This window comes from Falco naumanni, chromosome 2 (genome assembly GCF_017639655.2).
Source record: "Falco naumanni isolate bFalNau1 chromosome 2, bFalNau1.pat, whole genome shotgun sequence".
Classification (NCBI taxonomy): Eukaryota; Metazoa; Chordata; class Aves; order Falconiformes; family Falconidae; genus Falco; species Falco naumanni.
This window is the reverse complement of record NC_054055.1, coordinates 8087559-8113579: the sequence shown is the minus strand read 5'-3', so window position 1 is coordinate 8113579 and position 26021 is coordinate 8087559. Positions and strand designations below refer to the sequence as shown.

The following is a 26021-nucleotide window of genomic DNA, read 5'->3' as shown; positions in this document are numbered from 1 at the left end:
GGTGGTGTGGCAGGGCTTAGGCACAGGTGACAGTATCAGTGGGGTCTGGTGGCTGTGGACAGGGAGGCTCCGTCCACTGTAAGGGGTGGCCCAGCTTTGCCCACTGAGGTGCCTGGTGGTGAGTGTGCGGGCATATGTGCAAGGGACATGCCGGGACTGAGGGCAAGGGGGAGGTGTTAGCCTGCTTTGGAGGCTGGGAAGAGGTCCCCGTGTGGCTGCTGGGTGCTGAGGTAATTATGACTGGGAGCTGAGGGAGGCTCCTGCTAATGCAGCTGCTTGAGATACAGTGGTAACGGTGTGAATGCAGGTGCTGGTGTGGGCGGCACTGGTGAGGGTGACTGAGCTCAGGTGAGTGGCGAGCGGGTGGTCCCTGCAAGGAGTGTCTGGACAGTCACAGTAGTGGGGTGGCAGTGCCTGGGATCTTCTAGCTTCTCCTGGGGCTCTAATGACAGTGTTGTTATTGATTGAGAAAGTGCTGCTAGCCATAATGGGGGGGGCTGTGAAGAGTTGTGCCTCATAGATGGTTTGGGAGAAGAGAAGAAATAAATCTTGCCCTCTGCAAATGTTTTCCTGCTGGTTTAAAATCTGCAGTTAATTCTCAGTCCCCCTAAACACATTCCCTTCTCTCTCATGTGTGTGCATTTTCTATGGTTTGCAAAATCCAGCGAATCTGTCATTATAGTATGGGGTTTTACCTTGTTGTACAGCTTGGAGGCTTTTTTGTTGGTCCCTGCACAGGAAGAATTTCATAATTATATTGCTGGAGCTCACCTGGGGCTGGAGTTCCAAAAAAAACCCCAAAATTTTTCAAAGTACTGCTGTTCAAAATGTTTCAGTTTGTATCTAGTTTTAAGCAGGGTATTTGATTATTTGTTTAGTGGAAGGGATAGAAAAAAAAAAAGGCAAAAAAAAAAAAAAAAGCTGGGGATTGCTGCGGTGATCTTCCATTTCTGATGAAAATCAGTACAATGAATTCTCAAGTGAAAGTGGAATCAACACCAGTCCAGTTAATTCTGCACTGAAGAAAGATGACAAGTTATTTTTTTATACTTAAAACCCATATCCTGCACTTGTGCATTTGGACTGGAAATTTGAGAGGGGTCTAGGGATGCTACATACCTAACTTCCTGTTTCAGTGAGATTTCTTAATTCACTTCCTTTTTTTAAAATCTCAATCTTGCAAAAGTCATGGGTTTAGGGTTTTTAAAAGTTTCATGAAAAATGTTGTATAATTGTTATCTGCAAAGGTTGTGTGTGAATATTTAGGACTCAATATAGCTTCAGACTCAAGTGGACGTTCAGGTACGAAAGGATTTTTTTCTTGGATGTAAATGTCAGTAAGGTTTGCTGCAGTCATGTGGTGATACTGTGAAACAGGCATGATTGTATTGAAGTTTCACAGTGGAAATATTTTACTAACGTGTAGCAAACATTAAAACTTTGATCTGGGACATTTCAGAAGTTAAAAGTATAGCTGGTAGGAGTCAGGATTTTCCAGGTTTCTGTGAATTACATTAGCTGTACCGGTAACATAAATAACCAAGTGGTGCAAAGGCAGTGATTGACAGCTGTAGACAACTGTCCCTGTGAGTCTGAACTTTTCTTCAGCAGCAGAACAGACAAAATCTGCACAAGTAGGTTTTCAACAGACTAGGAATAAAATTCTTCTGGATAAAACATTATGAAAAAGATATTCCAAGGGCTAAGGAGCTGTGTGGAGATATTAGACTCCAAGGTATGTTTACCTTTTCACTTACCTTGTAGAGCTGCCACACAGTGAACATCCCTTTTACAAGCCTTTCTGCAATATACAGCACACTGCCTGCCCTCAGCACACTCACTTGTTTCATCAGCAGGCATCAGCTAATCGAGGGTAGAAAGTTATTTTGTGTATGGAAAGCTGACATTGCCTTGCTTCAGGGTATAGTGAATACAGTGACAAGGCATGCGCTAGCATGTGGATTAGAGTGCATCTGTCAATAGTTGTTTTAACTTCCTTCCCTTGATTTTACATTGATTTGGCAGGCCTGCTATGTGGCTTTCCACTGATTTCTTTCTGTTTCCTTGTGTTCATTTTAATGGGAAAACTACCGTCTGCTGTATTTAGTCACAGAACAAGTTGTTATCAATTTTAGCTATTAGAGTGAGAATTGATAGAATTCAGAACTTAAATTCAGAAAAGCAGTTTAATATGAAAACAGGTTATATACAGTGTTTCTACTCATTCAGTAAAACCTCCTCTGTTATATGAACTAATCTGGTTTTGGCATTTAATTATGTGACCACTAAAAGTGAAGAATCTTCATACGTGCCCTTTTCTTGTGACCTTTTTTATTTTATATAATATGTGCTACCAGTTCCATTACAGAACTATTCATTGTCAGTTGAATTCTGAGCTTGGTAGTTGTGACAACAAGCCCAGGGAATACTGCTTACATGCATATCACTTCAGAGAGTGGTTTTGTTCCAGCTCTGACAATGAAAACTGATATCAGGGTTGCAGTGAAAGGCAAATATTCATAGTGCTATGAGAACAGAAGGAGCGGGAGAGAGATGCATATTAACAAGTGGACTCCATAAAACAAGCCCAATAAAGAAACAGAGGCAAATGCTGGGAAAAGGAAAAACTGCTTGTTTGATTTGCAAGAATGTGAAACACAGCTCGCAGCAAGGGATGCAATAAGTGACTAGTGACAGAGGCCACTGTTCACAAACATATCTTTACTCAGGGCAACACTTCAGGATGTCCCCAAAACATGGGCCTGTGTGCTACCCTGGGCAGGATTATTGTTGTCAAAAAACATTGTTTTGTTTATTTCAGAACTGTTAAGAACTTGTCACAAGTGAAAAAAGCTGGTGAACATATGACGTCTTGTAGATCGTTCATTTATCTCTCCCCCCCCCCCCCCCGCCCCCTTCTTTTCTGCTTGTCCTTTCCTGTCTTTAGATTTAACTTCTAAGTACAACAAAAAACATGGAAGAGAAGAAGAAAGAGGAGAAACCGGAAGAGCAACTTAAAGAGCCTGAATCAGCTTTCCCAGAAGCCTTACTAGAATTTCAGTAGGTTTAATGTGTTTAAATTTTCACTCATATAGAATATGTGCATGTATAAAGCAGATTACAAAGACAATTTACCCAGTTCAGAGCCTGAGCTGATTGACTGTGGCAGTTATGTACTGTTCTTTTGTGTTCTTGTTTTGGGTTTTCAAGGTTATTTTGGAAATATACAGTTTCAAAACCATACCTATAAGAAAGCATTTAAGTGGGTCTGAAATAATTTTATGCCATTAGGTTATAACTTTGCAAAAAGAGTTTTATTATGTGGTCACTAGCCAGAACATCAAGATCTACAATTTGCTCCCTTGGTGAAGCTGAGAGTAGAGCACAAGGGAAGTGCTTTATTTTGAAAATAATGGAGGGACAACTTCAAGGTCTTTTAAAATCAAGCAGAGAAAAATAAGAGCCAAGAGGAGAATATCTGAAGTAGTTACAAAATAGACCAATTCATTTGATCTGCAGTCTCTTGAGTAGATAGGGAGAAGAAGAAAAATGAAGCTCTTTGACTTTTATCAAAGAGACAGAAACTGGGAGGTAAAAACCTCAATAGCATCCAATATTCAACAATTATCAGCATTTAGGAGCAAGGAGTAGTGCCTTGGTGTAGAAATGAAAAGCGGGTTAAGCAAACTGAAGAGCAACCAAATATAGCTCAAGTGACATCTGTAGGAGTTCACAGCATCTACCCGGGATTTTCTATTTCATTTCACAAAGAACAGAGTACAAGTTTCCACAGCGAAACAGACTCGATTTAGCTGAATCATAAATAAATACCATCCAAAAAGTCAACAAACCCATCTATTTTGCTAAGAAATAAGCAAACTGTATTGCTAGGCTGAAAAAAAACCCTGCACCACTTCCTGATAAAATTGTTAGGCATATTCAAATATCCAAGCAAATGACTCATTTGTCTGAAGAGTCTTCCACTGAAATGGGTTCTGTACTGACACAGCGTCCACTGACACTAAACATATTTAGTTTCTACAGCAACGGTAGGGAAAAAAGGGAAGAAAAGTATTTTTCTTTCTGTCTTTATCTTCCTCTCTTTCCCTCTCCTTCTTTACATCTCTAATCTATAAATTTTCTGTACCACTTAATTGAACAAAGCAGCATAATCACGTAAGTGAATGTCACATTTGGCTTCAAGATTTATAGAGTGCATAGTATTTATTTAACTTCCATTCCTGATTTTTCTTCTGTGGATTGAAGAATGGTTGCTGTTCCTAGTGAATTTGGTATTTATTTTTAGTATGGTTTTCTGTTTCAGGATTGGTTAGGAACAAAAATCCCATGGATTACTTGCCCAAGTAACATCCTACAGACTGGAAAAACTGTCATGGTACTGGAGAGGAGTGTTGTTTCTAGATGATTAAATCATCTAGATGAAACCTAGTATACAGGATTGAGAAAAATAATACAAAAGGAATCATCAGTCTAGCTATTTTGTTGCTTTAATCTTGCAAATACCAAAGAAAAATAATCTAAAGAGGAAAGTTCCAATATGTAGTGAACAAATTAGCAAATTCTACTCATATAAATTTTTGGCATTAACAAGGTGATGGATGTGGACTGACTGCCACTTCATGGAAAATCTTAAAGTAGCAGAAATTAACATCAGCAGTATTCAAGATACAGAAATGGTTTAAAATGGCAGGTAGTTTAGGAGGTCATACTGTGTGGCCAAGCTGTCACCTCTGTCTAATAAGTGATATATTTTTGCTGTAGCCATCACCACCATACTTCCATATCTCTGTTCTAGTCTCTTTAATTAATATCCTTGTACTTAATAGAAAACCTGAAGAATACCTTGGAGCACACTGACACCAGAGGATGCAAATCTAATAACCTGCAATTTGTGTGACTGAGTGATTCAAACTTAGCCAGCAAAAAATTATCTTCTTTTAAAACAACTTAATAGGGAGGGGCAACCCCAACCCCCCCACCCCCCCCACCCCCCAAAACAAAACCTCAAGGAACAGTAAAAGATATTGTGATAATTGTAATACTTGCCTCTGATGTGCCATATGGTGAATTAATTCTGGGAACAGAGGGAAAGATTACAGAGAATTTTGCAAACAGACACCATTTGCAACCCAGTATTTCTTCTTCTAGAAGAATGAACATCAGAAAAAAATACTTATTTTACAGCTGTGGCAAAGAAGATGATAAATAAGTCTATGAAAATTGTGAAAGCAGTAAGCTGGTTCTTCTACAAAAATGTGTAAATGTACTCAGAAGATACTACTCAGGCTGCAGTCCCTATTCCCTTAGGGCTTCTTAAAGGCTAACAAGTTATTGGTGTACAAATGCAGTTTATAAAGCTCAACAAACCACATTTTCAGAAAAATTGAATCCCATTTAATTTTCCAGTTTGGGATTCATCTGATCTATGTCTGAGTTAGTTGCCTAGGCTTTCTCTATAGTGAGTGGAAAATAAATATTTCTGGAACGCAAATATCCTTGTCCTATAAAAGACCGGTGCAATAGGTCAGCTAAACCATGGCCAGAAAGAATAATTCAGCTTAATCCTCTCTAGCGGTTACAAAAAAACAGCATAATTAGGGAGTGTGTTTCCCAGTAGGAGTGTGAGATCTAAACTAACATGACAGTCTAGATGTATATGGGAAATAATTTCTTTACGCATAGTAAGCGGATAGTGGTATCAACCCAAGTGGGTCAAGCAATATGATATGAAAATAAACATTTCAGTAGTATTTGCATCTAATCTAGCTTAAGTAACATTCCTCTCTTCTGTTTTTGTAAGAATGTCTCTTTACTCTTTCTCCACAGAATTAAGACAAAAGAAGCAGCAATTGATCGGGTTTTATTTGATCTGAAACAAGTGGAAAAAAAGAACAAAGAATATCATGAAAGAGTAAGTGACTGTGCATCCTTCTCTCAACACATTTTATATGTGGTATTTTAACTTGCAGATTCGATTTTATTCTTTCAGTCCTAATACTACATTCACTGAAACTAGTCGTTGCAGTGTATTTCTTACGGTCAATGAAACTAGCGTTAGTGAGTCACTTTATGTGCTAAAAGTTAAGTGTGATCTGAATTAAATGTGGCATAAAGCATAAATGTCCTAAATATAGCCATGCAAAAAAGGAGTTGCAGGAGTAAAACATTGCAGAATAGGAGACAGCAGTAAGGTAATGTGAGTTCAGTGGAGGTGTTTTCTGTAACCGCCCAAGTATTTAATCTTACTCTGAAGCAAACAGAGCACAGCAAGCCCCCTTTTAGTAGGTAACTTTACTGCAGTACATTCAGGTGTGCCTTTTTAAACAATCTTGCACATATTCCTCAATATTTCAGTGCGTAAAGAAAAAACGGTATTAACTTCTTTTTTTTTTTTTTTTTTTGTCAGTAATGTTAGCAGCTCTAACCAAATATTGAGATTTGCTGACCTTCTTGGTTCACTTCTAAGGTGACCTGGAATTGCACAGGTCTCTATGACAGCTTAGTTACTCTTGCAAATTTCGTTTTAATGAAAACTGAACAAAGAGGAACAAGCATCACACAATTGTCAGGGTGCAATTTGTAGCACTGCTTGATGAAGACTCACTTTCTTGTGGCTTGAGAGCTGTGTTGGGTCATGTTTAGAATGCGGTTATGTAGCTACTGATTGTACCTGAGTGACACTTTAAAGAACCGTACATATGAACTGCAAATAAAGAACTGTATATAAAGAACCATCATATGGCATCTGATAGCTGAAAGCAGTGAACTTCGAAAGTGGATATATATACAGCCACCTAATGAAATAAATTAAAATCACTCAAAAAGCCTTAAACTGGATTGTGAGATTAAACAGTGTTGCAGCCTGCACTTCCTGTAACAGTGAAACATTGAAATGAACAAGGTCTCTCTGTCCTTCCCATGCCTGATACTTGCCTTGCTTTTATTAGTATCAATCTGTTTAGCCTTCCTTGGTGGTCCTTTCAGTGTTGATGCCTGGATGGTGTCTCACTTGTGGCCTTAACTATCAGTGGAAGTGGCATTTGGCTCTTCTTTCTGCAGGCGTAAGTCTTTTATGGTTGTTCCCCCAGTTTGCTGCTACTTCATGTTCTCTCAAGAACTCCATATTTTAGACTGTGCAGGGTACTTCAGAGTGTGCTTGAAGTGCTGTTTGTTTAATTTAGCCATGTTTTGACATTTTTTTTAGCTCCATTCTTTGTTCCCTTCTTAATGTTTCTGAGTGGTTTTGAGTTAATCCATCTAGAATGAGTAATGCTTGAGTCTCAAGCTGCTGCAGTTACTGTTACAGTTTGCTCCTTTACAGTATCCTTTCAGAGCAAACATACACAAATCAGTAATTTCAAATAATTTGAGTGTCACTTGAAGGGTCATGGCAAGGGATTATAATTGCAGTTGTGGAATCAGTAGGTATAACTAATTCCAGCTCTGACAAGATTCTCTACTTTTGTGTATACAAGTGACCTGTTGATGACTTTTCTACATGAAGGTGGTACATTCTCATGAAGGATGTTGGTGTCTAGTAAATAACTCCTATGAGTAAATATTTTTATTAAATTGACCCACAAGGAATTTTCTTTGCAGGCAGTGGAGGACTATTGAAGTGCTGCACCAAGTACAGCGGTCATTTGTCTCTCATTTTCTTGTAACAATCCTGAAATTACTGAGAAATTTCTGAGACTTGCAGACTCTCCCTTCAACTTCATCCTTTTTGAATATGAAGAATAGGTATTTAGCTGAGTGTTTTTGCAGTGTATCCTGGCACTAGGTCAGATTTTATTTTTCTTTATTACTTAAGTTTGAAACTAATTTGAAAATGTTTTAATACATGCCTTTTCTTGTGTTGTTCTTTCATAGAATGACCTTCTGAAGGAAGAACAGCAGGCACACATCAGGCGCATGCTAAGAAAAATAAAAGAGGAGAAGAAAAAACAAGATGAAAAGGAGGTTGTAACTAGAGATGATGTGGAAGACTTACTGAAAGCAAAATGGCAGTATGTTAAGGACAAAGAACAACTTCTGAAAGGTATGTTGTGAGTTGTGGAAGTGCAGTCTGCAGTTTACACAGTTGGGACTGAGTACTTTTTTTTGCATTTTAAGTAGAGATTCAACTTCCTTGTTGCGTAAAAGGCATAAAGATTTTTCTCCCCAAAATTAAACTCTCTCAACGTGGTATGAGATTGTGGGGGCTTAATCTGTTCCAAGTGATGTATATTACTGTGCAAATAGAGAGGCTTCATTTTTTCTATACAGTTGAAACCCATGAAAGCCCTGAGCACTGGCTTCACTGGAAGAGTTAAAAAAAAAAGTATTGATGTCAGCAAAAATGACCAGTTTTGATTGTTGAAAGTTCTGTCTGCCATCCCTGTGATTCTGAGGGAGACACATGTCTTAGGTTACAACATTTCAGTGAGACTGTTGTGCCTCCTTGGCAGGATAAGATCAGACTGTTAGGCAGTGATAATGGCTCTTGACACTCTGTGAGGCCATCATGTCGTAGCGTAGAAGAAACATCCTTCTTTCTCCAGTCCCAGTGAAACTGCCTTTAATAAAGAATGTGATGAAGTTGTAAGAATTATGGACTATCAGTTGAAAAAATTGGTAATGAACTTGTCTTCTGATGTTCTTATTTTAACAGATCTGCACTCCCAAATTGAAGAAACTGCCCAAAAACTTTCAGTAAAGCAGAGTGAGAGAGATTTTTGGTTGGAGTACAAAAATGTAGGAAGTGAAACACAGGCCAACAAGATTATGAATCTAGAAAAAGACATTAAGGAAGTCAAAGATAACCTTCATAGAACTACAGGTCAGTTTACAGCTAGTGTAATGCAAGTTTTACAGGCTGTCTGTATATTACTTATAGGAATTAATTAAATTATAAATTTAATTTGAGGTCAAGTTCTAGTAATTTCTGTCAACTTTCCAGGGCAGTGCACCTAAGGTGGGCTGCATAATCCTGTAAAATGGAAGAACTCTGTCTCTATGTCTGTGAAAATCCCTTTACTAAAGAAATTGACAAAGTTGCAGAAATTATGAACATTTAAAGAAACTGATAAGCTTGTCTTCTGATGATTTTCTTATAAAATACAGGCAACCCATTTTTAAGAAACGTTACTGCGAAGGACAGCAATTTCCTAAAAATAAATCTACATATATCTAGGTCACCTACACACGGGATTCCCTTAGCAGCCATACTTGAAAATGTTGTCTGCTGTTGTTGCTTCTCAGCATGCTGCAAGCACTTCACATGTTGAAAACTCCTTTGACAGGAAAGTGCGATGAGCTCACTCTTGGAACAGGCTGTCGATTGAGCATACTGGTTTAAACACAGAACTAGAGGGAGCTGTTTAGCCAGTGGTCGGAACTTTGCCTCCGAGTTGCATCCTCTCCTGTATGAGGGAGGCCCTGCAAAACTGACAGTACAGACATACACAAATACTGGGAACTGCTTCAATACTGACACAACAGTGGAATTCATTTGAGAGTTTATGTATTCTGGTGCTGAGTGCTTCACAAAGATTTCCTTACTACTGCATTATTTTAAAATCATTTCAATATTTTGCTGTTACATAACCCATGCTTCTAAGGGGAGAAGGATGTCCTGGTTTTCTTCCTCTATGTCCCTCTCAGTATGCATGACCACAGCCAAGCAGCTGGTAGTAACAGGCAGTGACACTGCTCTAAGGGTCTCTGTATATTGTGCCAACCATTGCCAGGCATCAGCTACTGTGGATAAGAGCCAGCTAAGCTATCTTTTTGTTTCTTAAAACAGATTTTATCATGATTAAGATCTGTGTTTTCTGCGTTGCCAGATAGCTTGTCAGGTATCCATCTCTGTATTCAGGAGAGGCTGATATTTTTCATTATGCATTTTCTGTGTTCTTAATCAATGTAACTTTCCTATAGAGCTGCTGAAATACGAAAAAGAGAATGGGCTTTTATATAGAATGCCAGAATGGGCTAGTAAGAACATTCAGTCTGACCTCATGCATGTCACAGGATACAGAGCCAAAAAATTGTGGTCAAATGGAAGTGTATTTATAGAAAGACAGTTAGAGAGGTATATATAGCAGTTGCCTAATTAACATACTGCAAAATGATGCTGCCAGTACTGGATGTTAGCATAATATTTTACTCAACTTCCTAAAATGAAACTTATAAAGTAGCCTGGGAGTACAGCCTTCTAGCCGGCACAAAAAAAAAAAAAAAAAAAAAAAAAGAAAGAAAGAAAGAAAGAAAAATCTAACAAGCATCCAGAGTAATGCAGAAGCAAAGTCAGCTTGCTCACTTCTCGAATGTGTAACAGGCTTAGGGAATAAACATAGATGAAAAGGTTTCTGTCTCTGTAGGTACCACTGAAGGGCTTGATGCTGGCACTGTTCATGTAGTCTGGGGGTGACATTTTAAACAAAATTGCTGGAGGGAAGAGGAAGAAAAAGAATGCCATACACTTACATGAGGTGTGGGGGAAACTGTTCCAATGAGAGTTAGGGAAAATAGCCTCCTTAGAAACAGCAGGTATGTCTGAACAGTTCCTCCTTCTCTTCATTCTCCTAGTACAACTCAGGTTGTTTACTTGTCTGAAAGAATGAAAAGATGAATTCGTTATAGTATGTAAGTACTTCCATTTCATTCTGCCAAGTCTAGATGGTGGATTGATTACAGCAGGCCAGTTTCCACAGTGTTAAATTAAGAACTAATGCACAACTAATGCACCTTTCATATTTGACTGCCTTTGACTCCACAGTGGGTCCGTGACCAAATACTCATTTACAGCCAGATCAGCAATAGGCTGTCTGCAACACAAGTGCAGAGCCAGGCTGAATTTTAAGCCTCTGGAACAAGTATGAAGTGCTTTCCTTGAAATTACTACAGTGTCATTCATTCCTTCAAAAGGAGAAAATACTAAGGAGCAGTGGGCTATTTAGAATAGCACAAAAACAACTGAAGGGAAGGGTGAAATAATTAAATACCAAGTGATTAGAACTTGAGGCCAAACAAATTCAGTTTAACGTAAGACGCTTCCTAAATAACGACCACAAGTAACGATGAAAGCAAATATTTGAGGCAATTGCCGCATTCTCTATTTTGTCCTGTTGTCAAATTAGAACACCCTGGAACGCTTAGATAAGTCAGCAAATGTATTAGGCTCTGTATAATAACTGTTGGGGAAAAAAAAATGCCACATGGATAAGATGATCCAATATGCTTCTATACCTAAAAAACAAGTTTTCTAAGCAAATCTCTTGCATGACTCCAGGAGTTCTGCGATTGATAGAGACAAAATTTAATGCTAAGCTACAATATTGTAGCAGTGAATTGCTCAGCTGTTGTAGTTGCCAACAGAAATGTGTAAGCCACTTCAGGTTTTAGTTTTGTAGTTCAGACTACAATAACTTGGGTTTAGGAGGACAATTTCTGTGGAGAAGAATGTTTGAATCCTTTTCTGTGGAGCATCTATGCATGTGATGCTGGTTAATAAGTTACAGATTAGGAACAACATGCTGATTATCTATTTGTTTTCAGCAGAATTTGATGTCAAATAATGGTTTCTGATTTTCTTTTTTTGTTTTGAAGAATATTATACAAACACTTTGAAAGCAGTGAAAGAAGAAAATGACAGACTGCTTGAGAGGCACATGGAGTTAAGTAAGGAACAGGCTCATGAGGTATTCCTTCTGCCTTTTTCAAAAGTGCTAACTTCATCTTAGTTAGCAGTCATCTACTCTGCATTAATAATTATTTTATCTCAAATTAAGATTTGAAACTTTTCTAATAAATTAGGAGTAAAATAAACTGTAAAACTTCTTACTAAACATAGCATTGGTTATTGTTATACACTCATGTACTTTTTTTTTTTCTTTTTACATCAGGCTAACAATGAGTAGCCTGAGCAATTTGACAAAGGAGGTATGGGAAAGTGGGGCACCACGCACTGATATGACTTGTTCAAGAACATGTCACTTTTGCTGTGACTTTGATTTTGACATTTGTATGCACTTCAGAAAAAAATAGCACTAAGAGATTGTCTGCATGGAAGCATACATAATTTTGAAAAAAGAAAAAGTTGTTGCCTTGTACTTGTAAAGTACAACATTTTTAAAATGCCAAAATAATGCAGTTTACAGTAAAATTTAGGCTTATTGATACATTGTCAGCTCTGATTTGCAAATATGATTTACAATGTATTTATGGTGATGACTTCTTACACTGTATGCAGAGCACACCAGTACAAATCACTGGTTGGGCCCATTAGGTTTTTAAATTCCCCTGGCTTCCATGCTGGACTTTTCAGTCACGTGAGAACATAATCCAAAGGACTGTGCTTGTGGTGATCTACAGAAGCATCTTCCTTCCCAGTTGTTCCTTTCCACTTAGTGACATCAATAATTAAATTGTAGCCTTGGCTCATTAGCATAGATGTCTCCTTGTCATAGATCAGTACTGCCTAATTTGTGATTTTGCTTGGGTTTTTTAATAGCTAAATTTCTGTCTGATTTCCTGAAAACAGGAAGATTTGAGCAGTAGTGAGAACACAGCAGAATGTGTTAGACCAAAAGGAAATGTCCTATTTTAATATGGGAAATTACAAAATATTGGTAAATTGCTTGACATATAAACCGCACCGTACAGGATGATGAAGAAACAGCTGGTCTTGTGGACTAAATCCCCTTGTAATCCCTCAGGGGATGCAATGCTACAGTCTGTTGTGTGGATGTTTCTTAATTATCTCCTGCTAAACAGCAGAAGGTTCTTTATAGTATGCAGCACTGTCAAAGTCTTGCTTTCAGAGGAGATGATCTTAAATCGTGTTTTCTCAGAATGCCCTAAGATGCTTAGACAAAAACAGTCTCAGAGAAATTGAAGAGAATGAATGGCTGAAAGAAGAGGTAAGAGAATCACCTGTGTACAGTTTATCATCGTAGTTCAGGTGTGAAATACCATGGCCTACAGTTGTAACTGTTTCTAGTGACAAACCTCTGAAGACTTTCATAGGAAAAGGAGAGCTCTTTTCCTGTAATTAATCTGTAATCCTGAGTAGCAAACAGTGTATGTGCTGAATAAAGGTAAAAGGTGAACATCTACTTTCACAAATGAAGGACCCCTTTTCTTGCCCCAGCAGCAGTTATGTGAAGGGCTGCAACGTTCCATACAATTAAGTATCTGTGGAAACTGAGTTACTATATAATGTAAAAGTTCAACCATGTAAGTATATGAAGAGTGTAGTTTTGAATTGCATTAAAGTTCTAGTGCTGCAGTATTGAAAGGAAACAGATATGGATGTTGGAAAACATTTTGGAGAAAGGGCTTTGAGACAGCTTTAAACGGGACATAATAAAGAAACCCTGGAGAATAGTACACTGAAGAGAGGAAAATCAGGATTGTATATAGTTGTAAATGATTAATTGATAGCTCTTATACTATCCTTTAATGGCAATTTAGAGCTACATATTAGACTTTTGTAACTTTCCTCATCAAGAAAAAACTGTTTTGTGAGCCAAATTTAGGAAACTGATTTTTCCACAGTGAAAGTTTTATTGTTTATTCCAATCAATACAGGTTCTTTGTTACGATCGATCAAATCTAGGCAAGACATTGGAGGGAAGCAATACCCTTTCCCACCTTTATAACCTCACCATTTAGAACTGAGCAAAACTTTTGGGGAAATTAATGACGTTATTATTTCTCTGTGCTACACCAACAAACCTGGCAGAGGTTTCCCCATTTTACTTACTGGTTTAAGATACTTGCCTGTGTGCAGGGATACAGCTTGCTTTCTTCCCTTTAATAAGCTCTGAGCTTGCATCCTTAACTTGCCAGGGAGGATGTCCAAACCACAGCTTCTTAGGCAATGAGGTAGGGGCCAATAGGAAAGAATTACTGTTTTAATTTGTATAAACAAACCGGAGCTCAAATCTATACATCCTATCACTGAATGAGTACGAATTCCCTTCCCATCTCCCTTTCTCACTGAACACTTAGGAATCTTACCCATGTTAGGCAGTGTCAACAAGAGAGGTACACTTTGGAGTACTCATGTCCTGAGGGGCCCTCACTTCAGAGTTGAGGGATTTGGGTTTTTCCTCTCAACTAGAAGTTTCCTATGTTATGAATTAGTTTGTTATGAATTAGTGCTTTGAATTATTCTGGAAGTCCAAACTATTATCACTAACTTCCCCAGTCCTCTGAATTCACCCTTTCATTTTCTCTGCTTTTCTTATACAGATGTAATATTTTCTTTTAGGCTAATGTTTATATGTAGCTGACAGACTCTTCCAGTATTTTCTTTTGGGGAGATAAATAAAAAATTTCAGTTTTGTCTCAGTTTAAAATTCATCATTTTTTCAGTTTGGCCAACCAACTGAAAAATGACTTGCCAAAGCAACCCTAAACTAGTTACCTTCACTAAACTAGTTACCTTCAAATTTGAACAGATTTGGAGACTTAAGTCACATTTTTCTACAGTTACTGTGTCACACCAAGATGGTGCAAAGCTGCATCACCTCATTGTGCCAAGCCACGTCCTGTTACTGGTTACTGCCCTGTCATTTGCACCTTTTTTAATCCCTGGAAGAAATGGGAACTATTTTTTAACTGCAAATTTGGATGAGTATAGCTGGGTTAATTTGGCTTTGGTGAGAACAGATGCATTCAGATCACTAGGTGCTGCTTTTAAACACGTGCCTATGGCTAAAATTTCTTGCAAGGTACCTGTCCCATAGTACATTCCACTTCCTTGTGAAGTGGGGTAAGAAATTCAGGAAAAGTAAGAGGAATTGTGGGAACTGAATAACTAGTATCCCTTGTTAGTAAAACTTTATGGCAACGTGGGGTGATTACCAGTCCAAAAGAAAGTAGAACCTGCAGTTTAGCCAACATCATAGCTTACTTGGACCAAAAGCTTCACTAATTCTGGGTAGGAAGGTCTTATGTATAGGCAGGAATTAGAAAAGCAACACTAGCTGAGCAGGATCCTGAATTTAACTCTGCAAAGAAGGTTTTTCTCTCTCAAAGCTCTAATGTGAAAGCAAAAATGAAAAAATCCAGAGCTTCTGCCTACTAGACCTGTTTGGCTGCATGAGAAGGCTTACTATCAGGGCTGCATAGCCCAAATGTGTGGCTGTGATTGACAGAGTTGTCCCAGTAAAAGCTCCTAATAAAGGTGTGAAAGAGCCAGAGAGACCTTCCCCTTGCCTAAAAAAGTGTCACTGTTTCTCCACCAAATGTGGTCTTGCTGATAGAGCTGCATTTTTTCTAGGCATGTGCTATGAAGATAGTTACTATTAAAGCTTTCCAAAATAGCTATAGACTTCGTAAGATTATATTCTTTTTTTTTTCTTTCTTGTTTTTTTTTTTTAAATTGTCAAAAGATTAAGATGTACCAAAAGGAAGTAAGTGATTTGAAAGCCTCTATCAACCTCCTGGAAGAAGAAAATATTGGTTTAGTGACAAAACTGGTCAATAGCAGACTTCAGAATCTGAAAGCACACAGGTAAAATGATGCCTTACAAATTCAAAAGTGATTAATTTTTAAAAAAAGTAATGTTGCCTTCTGCCTCTAGAGCTATTTGGGCTCTCCCACAACAAAGCCAAGGTAGTTTTCTAGTTGAGGGGAGGCAGGATTTAACTGAGTGGGACTTGTATCTCTGAAGGATGACAGCAACATTGAAACCTCCCAAATACCAAAATTCAGGAAAGAAATGGGGTTCTTTTATAATCGATTAAGACCTAGTGACACTCGCTTTCTTTTAGTGGGGATACTACTGGGGCTTGGAAATAGTTTCTCTCCGATTTAATTGACTCAGACCCAGCTTCTCCATCCAAGTGCTGAGTAATAGATTTTTCCTTTAGTGTTGGCAAAACATTCAAGGATGTGAAGATTAATATGCAAATATATGGGGTTTTGCAATCTCAAGTGGAACAGATGACCTGGTACTGAGCAAGGAAGAGGCCTTGGGATAGGTCTGTCTGTAGATGTGTCTGTAATATTAGTTCCTTTGTATTGCAATTATTTAACTTGTTCCCTAGAGAAAGATTAATTTAGCTGCAAAATGCAGACACTAATGATATTAAAACCACGGTGTAACAATGGGAATGATCCATCTTCATTTATCCAGTCCCAGCTCAGTGTTTTTAGCCATATTGCATGAAAAAGTTCCAAGTCTAAGAAATGACCATTTTTCTCTCCTCTCCAAACTTTGGATTGCTTTTAAGCAAGAGTTGCCAGCTGTGGTTTGAGTCTTGGACTGACTGGAGACTATAACATTTGTTTTCCTTTAGTCTCATGGACATAGTTGAACTTAGGAACGAAGAATAAAAAAAGAGCAGCTTATTAGCCACTAAGCTACCTGGCTGCCTCCATTGCATTTTTAAACCATTGCGCGTTTGTGGTTAAGCAGGCAAATGGCTTTCGGAAAGGGTGCCCTTCCCATCACCCCAAAATATTGCACAGAATAATTTAGAAAGAAAATTCAGACCTCTAATATAAGTATCAATTTATGTTTTTAATTTCATAGGCATTTGTTTCTTACCCAGACTGCTGGCTTGCAAGATGAATTTCCTAAGGATGAAATGAAAGAAGCAGAGTATAGAAAACATGCAGGTAATGCACATGCCAGCAGCTTAGAACTTATAAGTTACCGAACATTTACGTACTTTTATTTTCTTTTTTATCAAACTGCCTGTTTGACATGGTGATTAATTTCCCACTTAATTGCAGCCACTACAGCAATGACAGACTGCAGTTTGTGTTAAGAAGACAAAACCGCAATCTACCTGTAATACAGTTTTAAAATTGAAGTTGATGTTTAGATTGTTGAATATAATTACTGATATAGAGCTAGCCTGGCATGTGGTTAACAGGATTGGCCATCTTTTATGCAGATATGATTCATATCTTAATCAGTTCTTTGCTGATGCATATCATCATAACTTCATTGTATCTTGTCCCTGAGAGGACACTCTTGAACTCTACATGGGCTTTCACTTGAAGTGTACATGCACTTTACATTCATTCAGCTCACAGAGATATACTGCAGTTAGATTAGAAATAAATCCCTGGCAAGAGCAGATGAAGCTACGTGGAGCTCAGTCTGAGCTGAAAATCTTGGTAAGCAGTACTGAATTTTGGGCTGAATCTCAATCTATTCTGGTAGGTGTGCCCTGGAAAAGAATATACCATTAGGCAAGAAGGACCATGTGACTGTGCTTATCTAATTAGGGTGGCTTTTATGTATTCTTGTTTTATTTAGGGTGGCTTTTTATGGATTCATGTTTTATTTTATATCTCTGTGTGAGCAGAAGAAATAGGGGGCAAAAGGACAAAATTAAATCAAAGGGGTAAATTTCAAAAATTGAAGCCATACAGTTATGGATACTGTGAACAAGTTTGTTGAAGTTCTGATCAGTTCCAGCCATTGGTGGGCCTTTCTGGAACCATCAGGCACCAGCAAACATGTTGACTAAGATTTCTGAATTAGAAATATGTTTGCTTCAAACAGTTCAGCTCTATCACCTTTGCTAGACCTTTACAAATGTTACTGGGAGAAGTAGGTTTTGTTTCAGTAAGCTGGGGTCAGGACATTGTCCCGGGAAAAGTCCCAGAATTGCCATCCTGGGAAATCATGAACTGCAAATGTGAGTTCTTCAGGGGAGTTATAAGTAGACTAGCTGTGTTTCAGGAACTTGGGTATGTGTAGATATAGATACATGGATATACTAAAAAATTATACTTCTTTTTGCTGCCTGTCCTATATTTTTTTTCAGGGCTATGTAAAATTTAAGTTGAACTGATAAAAGCTCTTTTTTTTTTTTCCTCCTGGCCTGTCCCACAGACCCATTACTTCTAACTTCCAATCAATTTCAGTCCCTGAGCTTGATCAGAAATTGTGAACAGAAATAAATATAGAAAAATCAGTGAGCAAAATCAACATTTGGCTTGGATTGCCAATTAAAAATCCTACCAAGCTGTTCTTTGCATTGCACTGGCCAAGCCACATTAAAGATTGCAGGCAATGCTCATATCATGTACTAATTCTGATTTTCATAAGGCTTAATGATTGCATACACATCAACGTTCTTCTCTTTAAAAAGCAAAGACAGATGGAGATGAAAATCTCAGAAGTGACACGGTCTCCTGTCAGAAAAAGAAAGCCTTTCCAAAGATTCAGTCTAAAACAGAGAATGAGAAGCCTCAAGACAGTGATGAGGAGCTGTGGGAAAAGTCATTCACTCCAACTGTTGATAGTTTGTTGTACAAAGCTGAAGAAGATTTCCAGGTACGAGTTAAAGTTACCGGGTCTTTCACTGACACAAACATCTTTCTGTATGGAGCATGAATTACTTCCAGGAGCGTTCTATTCCCAGTGGTGTTATGGCAGAGAAAACTCCAATGTCTTTTACCTAGTGTGCCACTCAGATGCTTAATCATAGGCATCTGGTTCTATATGAGATCGTTAGGACACTCCCTGTCCTTCAGATGCTGGGCCAAAAGAATATAGGTTCTGTGTCATATAGGCCAGTCTCACCTGGACGTTTTGGATGCTTTAGGGCATTTCTCGTAGCACAAGATGCGCCCTTCTGGCAATTGAATGCTGTCCTAGGAATCAGCATATGTGAGTGTCAGGATGAAATTCCCCTAGCAAGAATCCTGAGTGTCAGCTAGTGACAGTTTTCTGCGGTATTGCATAGAATTGTTTGCTTGGATGTTGGTCCTTTAGAATTTATGTTGCATAGTAGCATTAAATGTTCAGTAAGTAGTTTATTCCTTCAACAGAAAGCTAGGATGAAGGTGTTCCTGGGTGCAAAATACAGGGGTTGAGAAAATAAAAAGGTACAGGTTATATGTAAATAAGCAGTTTGTGTGGCTCTCAAAAGAGGTGGTGGCAGCTGCTTCAGGAGGTCTTCAGTCCTGGCTTGCAAAAAGATGTTTCCTGGGTGCCTTTGATACTACATTCTTGTTATGAAAACTTGAATACATTTCTTAATAAACTAACTATTCTTAGAAAATATATTACTCTACATCATCAATTTCTACTGCAAATTAAAGATGATACAGCCGTGGTGCAGACTGCAGGGCTTGCTGTGTAAAGATACTTCTCCATAATGTTTCTTTACTCTTGAATATTTTATTCAAACTTACTCATTATGGAGTTTAAAGAGACACATACACACACACACACAAATAACCCCAGCTACAACTCTTTTTCTAGTAATTTGGCATTAGTTTGATTAATACCATGCAACTTGTCTTCAGAGAAATCATCCTGTTGCCTTGATCAGAGATAACATCAGGAGTGGCTCCGTCGTAACAAAAACGTTCTCTGCAAGTGCTTGTTCCCTTGCAGCTGTTGCCTTGGGAGAGGAATGCTAGCTTTACTTCTTTCTTCCTGCTGTTAGCACTGCACAGCCCACCCTGCTGAGGGCCGTAGGTGCTGCTGACGTTCTTGTACTTCCTAACAATGAAGGTATAACTGCTGACAGTGGAGTTGCATTGGCAACTATTATGAAAGCATTTACTAAAGACAGGTGATTCAAGGGCTTGCACTGCAGGGTTCCTTTCCCCCTCTCCCTGGCCTTGGCTCTGCGGGCCTGCTCCTGCCCTTAGGGAACGCAGAGTGCACATCAGCCTTTTCTATAGCTGATTCAGTCCCTAACCCAGCAGAAAACCTTGCCTTTTTTTCTCCTCCTGAATTAGTTTTCTGTTGGGTTATTCAACCAAATTGACTCAGAGGTTTGGAGAAGACCAGAGCCAGAACAGCCGTGGTGGAAGCACATGGCTAAGCTCGGACCTCTCTTTTGGCAGTAGTGAACTGTTGGATTAGTTTAATTCTTCTCACAGAACTGAACTTGAGAGCAGAATTTAGTTTGCAGAGAAAGTGTCATCAGTGAAAACACACAGGAAAAGAAGAGGGCAGCATGGCTGCAGCCTCCTAAGCTGAGCTGGCTTGTAGACCAAGCCCATTAACACTGATGCTACCAAACACAGCAAACCCAGGGCAGCACCTTTACAGTTGCTTTTAAAAAGAAAGTTGCTAGGTTTTTTTTTTTTTTGAAGAACGGTTGCTTTTCTATGTAATTGCAGAAGAATTATATTCTTTCTTCTTAAGGAATACTTAAAACTGGGTCCTCTGGAGACAAAGCTAATGTGTGTGGTTGGAAGAGCCATGCCTATTCATGAAGCACCAGAAGAAATGCCAAGCAGGAGCCACAAAGAAGATGGTGTTATTGGTAAATCAGATGGGCACATCACAGCCCAGATGATCAAGGCCTTATCTAAAGAAAAGGTTGGTGAAAAATAAACAAGCCGTGCTGTTAACGCAAAATGTAACATTCTCAGTTCATTAAATATTTGCTCTGTTCTACAAGAAGTGTGTGGTGCTGGGCTTTGTGGAAACTATTTTTGAGTGCCTGAATCGTGATTTACACATACAAGTTGAATGAGAGGCATGTCTGTGTGCAGACGGCTAATTGAAAGGTTGCTTCCCTTACCACTGTGAGCACTCTCGTGCACTTTTTTTGGCTTCTCAGTCCACATATAGCTGCTCAGATAGCTAATAAAGGATCATAGTTAATATGTAGGTTTTGTGGTCCCCACTTGCAGTCTGTCAAATGTGGAATTCCCTCTTGATCAGACACAGAATGAGTAAATACAGGCTGCCATAAACACAGAACTGTTACATGCTTTGCTAAAACAATGTTATTTATCCAAGCACAACTCAACTATTGCTAGAAATTGAATGTTTAAATGCATTTTATCTGTCTCCATAAAAACCCCTTAAATATATCGAAATAACAAAAAAAAAAGGAAAAAAATTAAAGAATCATGAAAAAAATTATGAAAGTCTTAAATTGTTATTTTATTTTTTTAAAATTGGCCAAATACATTGTGTAATCCTGTATCTTTGGTTTGCAGCTGGTCTGTATGAACACAGTATCTTAGCGCATCGATTCAGTGAGGGGGTTTCTATGCTTATTGTACATCCTGGACACTCTACCAGGAGTACACAATGCAGGTTTTTTCCACAGGCACAAGCAGGCTTCCAACCTATGCATTTCCCTTTAGAAATTTGTGAAAGCATTGAATTATCTGATTTAAAACCTTAACGGGTTAATCAGCTGTTTGGAACAAAGCTTTTTTAAGAAACTTTTTTTAAACCTTGTATCAATGTAATGTCTCAGCTTACCCTGTACCTCGGTCAAATTTTTCATTTTCCAGTTGAGCTGAGATATTGCTGCCGAGCAGGCATCTCCTTGAGTCACAGGTGACTCGAACTGTACTCTGGGATCCGCTGACTACAGCTCCCCAGAAGCTGGGCTCACAAGTAGACACGTAAAGGTCAGAGCCTCAGTCACAGACTGAATCTCACTTGCATTGCCATGTAGCAAACAGTGAAATGAGTTTCGACACGTCCCTGCTGTAACCCGAGTTACCACAAAGACTGAGGTGACTCCTAGCGCTCGGGTGTCCCAGAGAATGGGGATCCATGCTTACAAGTGGTGTTGTCACCACAACAGACGCCTCCCCTCAGCTACACTGGCTTTCTTTGAGTGAAATGCAAGCCCCATGAAATGGCTTACTTGAAAGAGAGATTAGTTCTGCTCAGTGATTAGTTTAGCTTTTCGTTTAGTCACAGAATTAGAGTATGGCTTATGCCGAAGAGCTTTTCAGTCAAAGAAAGGCCTCCTCTTCTTCCCACCGCTCCCCAAAGGGCATTTACATTTTCTAGTGATGTGAACGTAGGGCCCATCTCTCTAGGCTTCTCTTTGCCTATGCCCATAATGCATACCACCATGTGTAGGGCATATGGCAGGACAACATAAACTTGTACCTTGGAAAAAAGAAACTTTGCTTCTTCAAGTCACTGTTTAGCCTTTTACCATAAATGCCTGTGTGGGTCAGAGGCAGTTAAAAAGAAATCTGAAACATGCTAATTAGGGTACAAGCCACAGGCAGCCTGGCAAGCCAGAAGCAACAGCCTGTAGCAAAACATATTTAGTGAAGTGTCCCAAATCCCCTTGATTTCTATAGGATTAGCGTTAAGGCCAGTGTGAGGCTTTTATATGGAGAAAGCAAATGGTCTACAGCAAATGAGGCATCTGGATTTGATACATTTGTTACAGGAAAAATCTGTCAGAAATGAGCAACATATATATATAAAACAGAAGGCTGATCAGCCCACTTTCTGGCAGCATGGCCAATGCTTCCCGCTCCTACTTAAACATGGGAGTGAAAGTGAGGGTTCACTACTCCAGTTAGGACAAAACTTAAAGCAGTCACCCTCAAATTCCCAGAATGATGAAAAACATTTTCTTTACTGTGTTTCTGTTGCACAAGAGAACCATGAGACACTACTTAGGCTACAAGATGCACAGAAGTGTCCGTATGTCCAACTATAATCCAAGCAAACCCTCAGTTGAGCTGGAGTTATGTATTTAACTGGCACACAACGCTACGAAACTTGCAGTTTCAACAGGGGGAAAAAAAACCTCACAAGTGTTCACTGGCAATTTAAAGAAATATGAGCATCACCCAAGTTGCGTGTAAGTGTGTGGTAATAAAAGCCATTCTAGTAGAACTAAAGTCCATGTGCTGGAACTGGGAAGTATCAATCCATCAAATGCCTAAAAAGCACAATGGCACGGGGTGGGCTGCACTGCAAGCCTGAATCCACTTAAATGATCAAAGGAGCTGCTTACCTCAGCACGCTGCTGGTTTGAACCCTCTCCGAGCAATTTCCCTGTAGAGTCAAGCAACTGGACCGTATCGCTTTATAGTCTGGCTGCGCAAGGATGATCTCTCCCCGGCCTGGGCTGCAGGGAATGTAGGTTACTTAACTTCTGGTCTGGTTTTTGAGAGGTTTGCAGCCTCCACTGCAGCTAGGTTATATAACAAGTCAATCTGTCCACAGGTTCAGACCTGCATGTTTTGGGAAACGAGGGTAGGAGACTTGTTCTGCAGCGTTTGTTCTTGTTTGGCTGCTTTCTGAGAGAGAAGTTATTAAACTCTCTGCTTCTGTGGGCTAAAAGGAGTTTGCCAGAACAAGGTCAAGGCGGAAGCTAATGGACTGAAAAGTTACACTATAGTGACAAGCAAGGAACAGAAAATCTAATGGCATTAGCATCTTAAGCCACTGATGTTTTACAGCTGGATGTTCCTCTGCAAAAGACTTCCCCTTGGATTTTGAGTCCACTATAAAAGTAAGGATGCTTCTTTGTAATACTACACTTCAGAGCTCGTGTTCTGCAGACTACCACAAACATTGTTGTTTTAGGACAGAACAGGGTAACAAGACGCCAATAACTGTTCTCCTATGCGGCCCGTTGAATATCGCCACTGAGCCATGGAAAACCAGGATTTGACATGGTACTGGACCTTTTCCTCACTTCTAGTGATTAAGTGCAGCAAGGGGCTAAAATTGTATCAAGTAACACTAGATTTTATAGAAAAACAGTCCTCGGGCAATCGCTGTAGCTGGCATGGGCAAGTTCAGCAGTTACCACCCTCAACAAAGCAGAGATCCGTGCTATGAAAATAAACCCGAGACCCCAGCTCTCCCTGTATAGCGCAGCTGCCGGATACCCAGAGCAGTGTGCTTGCATTCCAGCACATTTTCAGTACCATTATCAGCTCACACAACAGAACCTTTAAGGAAGTTGGCCGTTTGTTCCAAGGCTTTTTGATCTTCGCCGTAGGAAATTTCATCAGCAGAGAAGCAAGGAAAGAACTAAGAAATGTGACTGATCTTGGGCAAGTCATCTCCCACAAGCGAACTGGATACAGGATTTACTCAGCCTTCAGCCATAAACGGGTGCCAGGTGGGTGGCAGCAATGTTACACCTTCAGGGGAAGCTGCTCCGGGTTCTCTGCTCATCTAGCCAGGACAGAGCCTACTCACCAGCCAAGTCCCCTCATTCTCCAGTTCAAACATAGAAAACCTCAGTAACTCACAGATTTTTCTTGTTAGGCACATTCAGCAAAAGATGTCAAGACTGTTTCTGCCCCCTCCACTGCCATATGGGAGAGCTGCAAAGGGCGAGTCAGACTGCCGACAGGCCAAGGAGAAAGCTTGCTCTTAGCTTACACGTGCTCCCATGAACATTGCTTTTTCTTCTGCATTCATTCAGCACATTTCTTCACTACCCCTCACATTATCTTCTCAATCTTCTGCTCCCATCAGCATTTACTGTCTTTCCCAGTGTTTTTGGCAGCCAATTCTCATTTTTCTGCCACAATCTTTATCTCAATTATGTCATGGCTTTCAAGTTGCAATTAATTTATGTCACTACAGAATTTATACCAGACTCTGGAAACAGGCCTTTTTTTGTCTACTAAAAGATGCAGGGCTACACTCTGTCCCTGCTTCTTGCTGCAGGGCTGTTCAGCAGCTGGGAGTTTCTGACTTGTTCCTGTAGCTGGTTGAATGGACCCTCTGATGTCATGTAAAGTCACACATAAACACAGACTTCAAACATTTCCTAAGGTTCAGTTTAGTTTGTGACTTTGAAACAAAGAGAAGCGGCAAAAGAATTTATATTTGTCTTCAGATAAAGATTCTACATTTGGGCTTTCAGAAAACACTTGAAATTACTAGCTGTTCAGATGCTTGCTCTGGCAAGAGTAGCTGTCTCAAAAGGTAAAGCCAGTTGTTTTCATTTATATACATCTGATCAAAAATTATTGTGGCTATTCTGACATGCTAGTTTCCTTCACAAAGCTCTAAAAACGCACTACATCCTCCACCGCTTCCTACAGCAGGCAGCTCTCCTAGACAGAGTTTACTTTTCTAGAATAAACAGCCTTTGAACTCAATTTTGAAGAGAACCAGGTTTTCACAACCAACCATTACTGAAAATGGCCGGTAATTCAAAAGAAAAATGTCTATGACCTATGCTTTAAAATTAAATTACAACTGAGTGTTATTCCAGCGATACTGAAAGCAAACATACTCATTAGGAACAAAGCAAATGGAGAAATAATCCTCAGGAAAATTCTCAAGCCAGTTTGTCTCTGAAGAGTAAACTAAAAGCAAGGTTTATTAGCCAGGCTGCCGACAAGAAAGCTTAACCTGCACAGCAGCTGTGTCGAGGAACACAGAGCAACTCTGAGTGAGCAGTGAAGGGTAACAGATGAATTCCTCACCCCTGCAGAAGAAATTTTTCCTCTATTGGGGATTTCTGGCACCTGCATGATTTGCAACCTCAAGTCCACAGCCCCACAACAGGGGTCCAAGGGATCAAAAAGATCTAAGTCCTAAGGAAGCAGATCTATCCTCAGTCAACAGCCTCAAACCAGCCTGAAACCACTGCACAGAGAGAATCACAGACCTGAAATGGTGACGAGGTTGTTTTCTGTTTTTATCGTAACCTAGCACACTGGACTATGGAGGAGGAAGGTCGACCTCAATCTTTCACACAAGCTATGGACTGTGTTTCAGAACAATTAGTGCTCTCGTAGTTACCAATGCAGCTAATTTTCCTGAGTGTGTACCTTTTTTCCAGCTGACCCCCAATTCAGACAATTCACGTTTTTGATATTTTTAAGTGCGAGCAAAAACTAAGAACTAGTTCTCCTGTGTTAGTCCCACAGCGACAACGTAATTTGTAGGAAAGCACTGCATATGTTAAGCAAACTGCATATGAAACTCCCCAGATTATATACTCTACAAGTAACAGGTTCAGGGGATTTTTTTATTCATGCTTTTAAAAGAGAGATTTTAAATCTACTGATCTGTACTGCTCATTTTATGATGTACATCTGCCATGACAAGCCTCGGGTAGTTGAGAAGAAGCAAGCTCCACTTCTATCAACTCTCCCTGTGATGAAAACCAGTGTCTACTGACAGATGATGGTCTCAGCAAACCACCCAAATCTTCTCCAGCATTTCCTTCTGCTGGAAGATCAGGGAAGACATCTAAGTAATTTCGGGGGCATATTTATGCTCCTCGCTCAGTTAAAAACAGTACAAGTTTATTGCCATGTGTAT

At 39.4% G+C, this 26021-nt stretch overlaps 1 protein-coding gene across 1 annotated transcript; it reads left to right on the top strand.

The window, feature by feature from the left end:
* Window positions 1-296: 296 nt before the first annotated feature.
* Window positions 297-20801, top strand: CCDC83 (coiled-coil domain containing 83). The gene is made up of 11 exons (XM_040583311.1): window positions 297-348; window positions 2948-3060; window positions 5848-5932; window positions 7894-8062; window positions 8675-8842; window positions 11614-11705; window positions 12858-12926; window positions 15408-15529; window positions 16554-16639; window positions 18130-18314; window positions 20145-20801. The coding sequence occupies exons 2-11, from the start codon at window positions 2975-2977 to the stop codon at window positions 20334-20336; spliced, it is 1254 nt and encodes a 417-aa protein (XP_040439245.1). The 5' UTR covers window positions 297-348; window positions 2948-2974; the 3' UTR covers window positions 20337-20801.
* Window positions 20802-26021: the final 5220 nt, after the last annotated feature.